Genomic DNA, 6000 nt, shown 5'->3' with positions numbered 1-6000 from the left:
CACGCAGCTCGCAGCAGCAAAGAGAGCCCTATCCATAGCCACACCAGGTCTGCAGAGGCCCCAGGGGAGGAAAGCAGGGGGGAGCCTGCACCTGCCCCACCCCACATACAGATCTGGGGGTGTAAGGCCCCCCTGCCCCTTGGGGGTGCACGCAGTGGTGTGGAGCCGGCCCTCCCCTTCCTGAGCTCGCAGCAGGCACCAGGCGGGAGTGGGGACAGAGGGCTTCAGTCCATAGCCCTGGCAGCTGGGGGCCTTCTCCTGCAGGGTTGGGGAAGTGGGGGAAGTGAGACGCACAAGCAGGGCCAAGGGGATGTGGGGGAAGAGGGGCATACAGCAGGGCCAGGGGGGCCCGTGGGGTGCCTTTAATTTTAATTGGGGTTTTTTAAATCAGAGAACTTGCATTTTTTTTTAAACCAATCAGAGAAAACCAGGATCCCTGGTCATGAGATATTCCTAACTGGATTGAAGACTGAATAGCCACCTGTAAGACAAGACTGAGTCAGCCAGTACAGAGCCACCAGAATGATTATGGCTTTGTTTCTGATTATTTAAAATCACCATGAGAAGGGGGAAATTGTGGAAGAAGTCAACAACTAGTCTAATTGTTAAAGGAGAAAGATAACCAGTAACAACCACTGATCTGGGCTGGGCTGCCTCAAACATTAGTTGTCCTTGGTATAAACATGAGGCATCCTCAGTGATGGAATAACACATCATGAGGAATTTATGCAGGGGGCATTCATGGATGGCTACTGACTGCAGACTAAAGCAGCCTAGAGTACCAGCTCCCAGAAGTCAGGACCCACTGGTGTTTCCTATTCTGACAGCATCAGTTCCAGAAATCAATGACTTCCTGACAAGGAGTGGGTGCGCTCTTGATTTGTTTGTGTAGTATAGTGATTCTCAAGGGTGTCAGGGAACCCTGGAGTACTTTGACAGCTTTTGAAGGATGCCACCAAGAGAGGAGGTAAGCAAGATAATTGCAGGCTCCTGTGAGGAGCTAAGTGCTGCCTCTTTTCTTCATATTGACCAAGCTAACACCCCCACCTTCTCATCCTACCACCATGGCTCCCAAAAACTGACAACACAAAACAAAAACAAAATTAAAAACACGAAACCTATAAGCATGAAGGAAGACTTATTCTCTCATGTCTTTCTTCTATAGAAAGATATAATAACTTAAAGTACCAAGACGCACATGTATCCGCTCTTGTTAATCTTGTCCTTACCACCCATGCCATATCTCACACTTCAGTTTGCAAGATCTCTGGGGCAGGTATGTGTATCTGTATGCAGTGTCTAGCACACTTTAGGCAGCTATTAAAATAATAGTCAATATTCTTCTGTTGTTGTTAGGGAGTGATGCACTTACGTACGTGAAACATGATCCTTCCACAGACAACAGTGCTTGTATTTGGGCTACAGGAACAGCAGCTTACTACATGCACTTATGGCAGCAGACGAAAGAAAAAGTTTCACACCAAACTAAGACCCTATGTCTTCATAGATGTTTCCACCCTAAAAGCGTGAATTCAAATTTCCGTTCACTATTTCAAGACTTACCCAGAAAAGCCAAACTCTTTAATTGCATTTGAGAGCCAGTTCAGGGTTTCTGACTGGTTTTTAGGATTCTTCTGTGAGAAAGCCATGGCCATAACCTAGAACAGAAGGGAAAATTTGCATCTTTATCCCACTAACAGGCTACGACAAACCCATAAACAGAAACAAAACACCCACTAAGATTTTGCAGAACACTTAACTGGATCTCAGGCATAAGAAGAAAAGTCTTCCATGTGAATGGTACTGGTGTTCCCCACTCCCTACCTCCCCCAATGTTGAAGTCCTACTGTGACTCACTGACCTGTTCAGCAGTCCACGGCAACTGACATGCCTCTGCTATTGCTGTCATAGCTTCCTTTGCATTACTCCCACATTTTACATCACCAATCTTGTCCACAAGACCATCCAACACAATTTGTGCTGATGTTTTGGAGAAGTTTCCTTTCTGTGCAATCAGGGCAACTATGTGAAGCTTCATCTGCATCACCTGGAAAGGGCAAAACAACACTAAGTAAATTCACTTGTGCTACTACATATTCTAGTCTGGGCTACAGGGTAGTTCAAACTGACTTGAAATCCTGTCAAATGGAATTGGGCTACCTCCCCAAATGTAGTAAATAGGTTCACAAACACTTTGGACTCACATTAGTATCTAGTGCAGTGGTTCCCAACCTTTTTTTTGCCGCGACCTGCTGCTTGGAGCAGAGTGTGGGGCCCAAAGGCAGGGGAGCTCCCAGCAGATGGCACAGCTTGTCCTGCAACCCTCATTTGGGTCGCTACCTGAGGTTGGGAACTGCTGATCTAGTGGAATACAGGATTAAAATCCTTGTTTCTGACATGTTAACATGGCTCATCTTAAAACCTAGTTTACCATGCATTATGGAAAGCTTTTAACATATCATTCAGCTTGAGCAATAGAATTAAGCCATCAACTAGCTTAACAATTTTCAGACACAATGACATTCGAAGTACCTCATAAAAATGGCAATACTATTCCCATTATACAGATGGAAACAAAGACCAGATCAGCATCCTGGTATAGCTGGCAAGTTTCTGTGGTAACAATGAATCTTTTGAATTCTAGTCACCTACCGTTCTGACTGGACTGCTGTCTTGTTTGAACTTGGGAGAAAAGCACAAATCCTTGAGTTGTACCATCAAATTCTTTTAGAAAATGTAGCTATGCCAATTTTGTGAAGAAAAGAAATCACTTTATAAAAAAAACTGATCTTCTGAGCTAATCTCAAAAGGAGAAAGGCACAGTTTCCTCTCATGCTTTCCAAAGGCTCTAAGACTGCTCTACATACATCCCTTAGTGAAATTTTTCTTTACAAAAAATATTCTCTATTATGAAGGTGAAATGTGTTCAAACTTGCTGAACAGAGTAAAAGCATCTTCAGCTCACCAATGAGCAAAGCTACTATTAAAAATGAAATGTTTTGGGTTTTTTGTTTTTTTTTAAATCATCACTGCTTGCAAAATGCAGCACCGTCAGCCACTGGCTTTAAAACCAAGCTACTGCATGATAAACTCCCCCAAATAAACCTGGAATAAGTTTATTTTCCACAAAAACCTAAATCTGGGCCCAAACAAAAGTAACAGTATTTCTTTAAAATAAAATCTCTTTAATATGAAGATGTTTACAATTGTACCCATATGACAAAAACCACAAAGCAAAACAAATTATTTGGAAGAGCATCTCATTTACATCAGAACCCTAGAGCAGACTATATGTTCAATTTAGAGTTTTAGTAGATAAGTTCCAAAATAACCAGCAGAAGTGAACTTACAGCTTATGTTCTACATATGAAGAACCTGCACAATAATGGGCAAGTGTAAGACTGTTCCAGCAAGGAACTGCAATCAATGATGTAAAACTGAAATTTTACCTGAAAGTTGGTTTCCTTCCACCCAGGTTTCTTGGCCAGCATCCTCACTAGAGCCTGGCAAGGCATTTCATTTTTTTCCATTAGTTCTACAGCCTGAAGAATGAAAATCAAATTAGCCATTAGATGCCAAATATGGAGAACAAATAGCTAAACAATTGTGAAACAAGTTTAAACCACTCTGGGCTTATCTACAAAGGGTTTACACTTCATAGTAAATCAAGATACTGCACACCTGAGACTTGCATCTACACAATAATTCCTCAGTAAGTAGTAACTACCAGAAAGAAACCTTGCCACACAAGACTAGAACTTCGTTTCAGCTTTATAGCTGCTGGACCCATACTGAAGTGAAACAGTTCAAACTGCCATTTAACTTATTTGTATTTATTTCCTTTAATAAATGTATATAGATATATAAGCAGCTGTGCCTAACAGCTCTTCTTTAGTGACAACATTTGTCATGGGAGCACAACTGAGTTTTCATCAAATAGCCAATGTTGCTTAAATTGAAAATGCAGATACCTCCCTATAAGAACAGAAACACAGACATCTTAAGATTAAGTCTATTAAGCAACTTTAGACATTCAAAATTCTAGAATGATCCAGAAAGAAAATCTGCAGTCCAACGAAATCCTGATGTCTTAACATTTGGATAAAAGTTCAACGTTGATTCAGATTTGCGATAATGAAGTGCAGCCATGCATGGTATATAAACCATATGATTTCAGTTAAGCATGTTTTATGGCTAATGCTAAAGCTCAATGACAACTGTAATACAAATGCATCAATTATTTGTGCAACTGGAGTACCTGCTTTTAAGTGCAAAACTCACAGTTAAAAAGGGTCACATGGCAGAAATGCTTGAATGGAAAAAAGCCAGGCTCCATACTAAATAGAGCTGTTTGTTGTACATGATGCTTTGTTTGAGCTCTTTCAAGAGAGACACTGGGGTTCTCATTAGCAGCTATGGAGGCTGATGTAATATGGTGTAATCAGATGGTGCTTACAGACCTACAAGTTTGCCAGCCAGGGTTTTGCATTTAAAACTGGTGCTGAACATTGAACAAGAAGAGATTTTAGTAGAGATTGTGACACACATTTCCAGGTCAGGACAACAGGTTTGATTCAGACTTGCCCTAGGCACAAATTTTGCTAGCACAGCTACCCTCATCAGGAGTTGGAAAAAGTCAGTGTTATGCCAGCAAAAATCCTAATATACTTTTTTTCTTTTAGTATAACTTTATGTATTTGCTGTTAAAAGTTATTTTGTTCAAAAAGCAGATTAAAACTATATCAGCAAGTGTTCTTTGCCAGCATACACTGCCTGTTCCACTAAGCAGATTTGTTGTTATTTATTTACTAATATACACATACTTTTTTTTTTTTTTTTTTTAAAGGGGAAGCAAGCCCTAAAAGGCAGCAGAAAGTCACTGTCTTCCCTAATTTCATGCTTGCTTCTAAAAGCCATCCTTTTCTTTTCACCTTCTAATGCTTACCTTCTGAAACTCCTCCATACAGGCAAGCCTCTCCTTCCAGTTGCCACTATCCAGCTGCTGTATGCAAGAGGCTGGAAGGACAGCTGCAGCTTTCTCTTCGCACACTTCTATCTACATACAAAATAGAACAGGGTTAAACACCTCTCAACAGGCCCTCTCAAATGAGATACAGAAGCCTTAAGTGCATGTCAGAGACAGAAATACCACCTCTCAAAGTGCCTGCAATTCAGGAGTCAGACTGGTACAGCCATGTAATTAACAGTTTTACCTTAATGGAGAGGAGTAATGCAAGTAAAACTTTTTGGGCCCTGTGAGTTTCAGGATACAGTTAGGCTGTTAGAGGACATAGAAAAGATTAGTTTTTGTGCATAACTGCCAGATGAAGTTAAGCAGGAACAGGGAAAAGAAGAAAATCCTGTGCTACCTGCATTTAGTTTTAGGGTTATGCAAATTTTAGCCCAGATTTGCTAGACTGCCATGAATATTTACCTGGCTTCAAAATCCAATCCATTTACCCACAACACTTGGTAATGGGAAAAATTAATATTTTCACAGGCACCCTAGGCAAGGGGCAAGTATATGATTGCAAAGTTGTTTTGGTGTATGGGAAGGAGCTACCATTATCAAATTGGTTTCCACCAATATCTGTACCTCCTACTAAGACTGCATATGTAAATGACACAGTAACATACGTACAACATTTAAAACTTGGAGAAATGTCTTCATTTCAGAGCCTGACAATCATAGAAAATTAGGGTTGGAAGGGACCTCAGATCATCTAATCCAATCCCATACTCAAAGCAGAACCATCCCCAACTAGATCATTCCAGCCAAAGCTTTGTCTAGCCGGGTCTTGAAAGCCTTCTAGGATGGAGATTCCACCACCGCTCTGAGTAACCTGTTCCAGTGTTTTATTATTCTCCCAGTGAGAAAATTCTTCCTAAAATCCAACTTAAAATTTCCCTTGCCACAACTTGAGACCATTGCTCCTTGTTCTATCATCTGCCACCACTGAGAAGAGTTCAACTCCATCCTCTTTTGAACCCCCCTTCACA

At 41.1% G+C, this 6000-nt stretch overlaps 1 protein-coding gene across 4 annotated transcripts in view; it reads right to left on the bottom strand.

Moving 5' to 3' along the window:
- The window catches only part of CKAP5 (cytoskeleton associated protein 5), a 65366-nt gene that overhangs the window by 34722 nt on the left and 24644 nt on the right, over window positions 1-6000 (bottom strand). For all 4 annotated transcript variants that reach the window (XM_006026906.2, XM_025207924.1, XM_006026907.2 and 1 more), the window contains exons 14-17: window positions 4946-5056; window positions 3450-3542; window positions 1862-2047; window positions 1564-1658 (exon numbers count right to left, since the gene is read on the bottom strand). In XM_006026906.2, coding sequence (XP_006026968.1) covers window positions 1564-1658; window positions 1862-2047; window positions 3450-3542; window positions 4946-5056 — 485 coding nt within the window. The remainder of the gene's footprint in view (window positions 1-1563; window positions 1659-1861; window positions 2048-3449; window positions 3543-4945; window positions 5057-6000) is intronic.

Source organism: Alligator sinensis, unplaced genomic scaffold (assembly GCF_000455745.1).
Source record: "Alligator sinensis unplaced genomic scaffold, ASM45574v1 scaffold592_1, whole genome shotgun sequence".
NCBI classification, from domain to species: Eukaryota; Metazoa; Chordata; order Crocodylia; family Alligatoridae; genus Alligator; species Alligator sinensis.
This window is presented reverse-complemented; position numbering and strand designations above follow the sequence as displayed.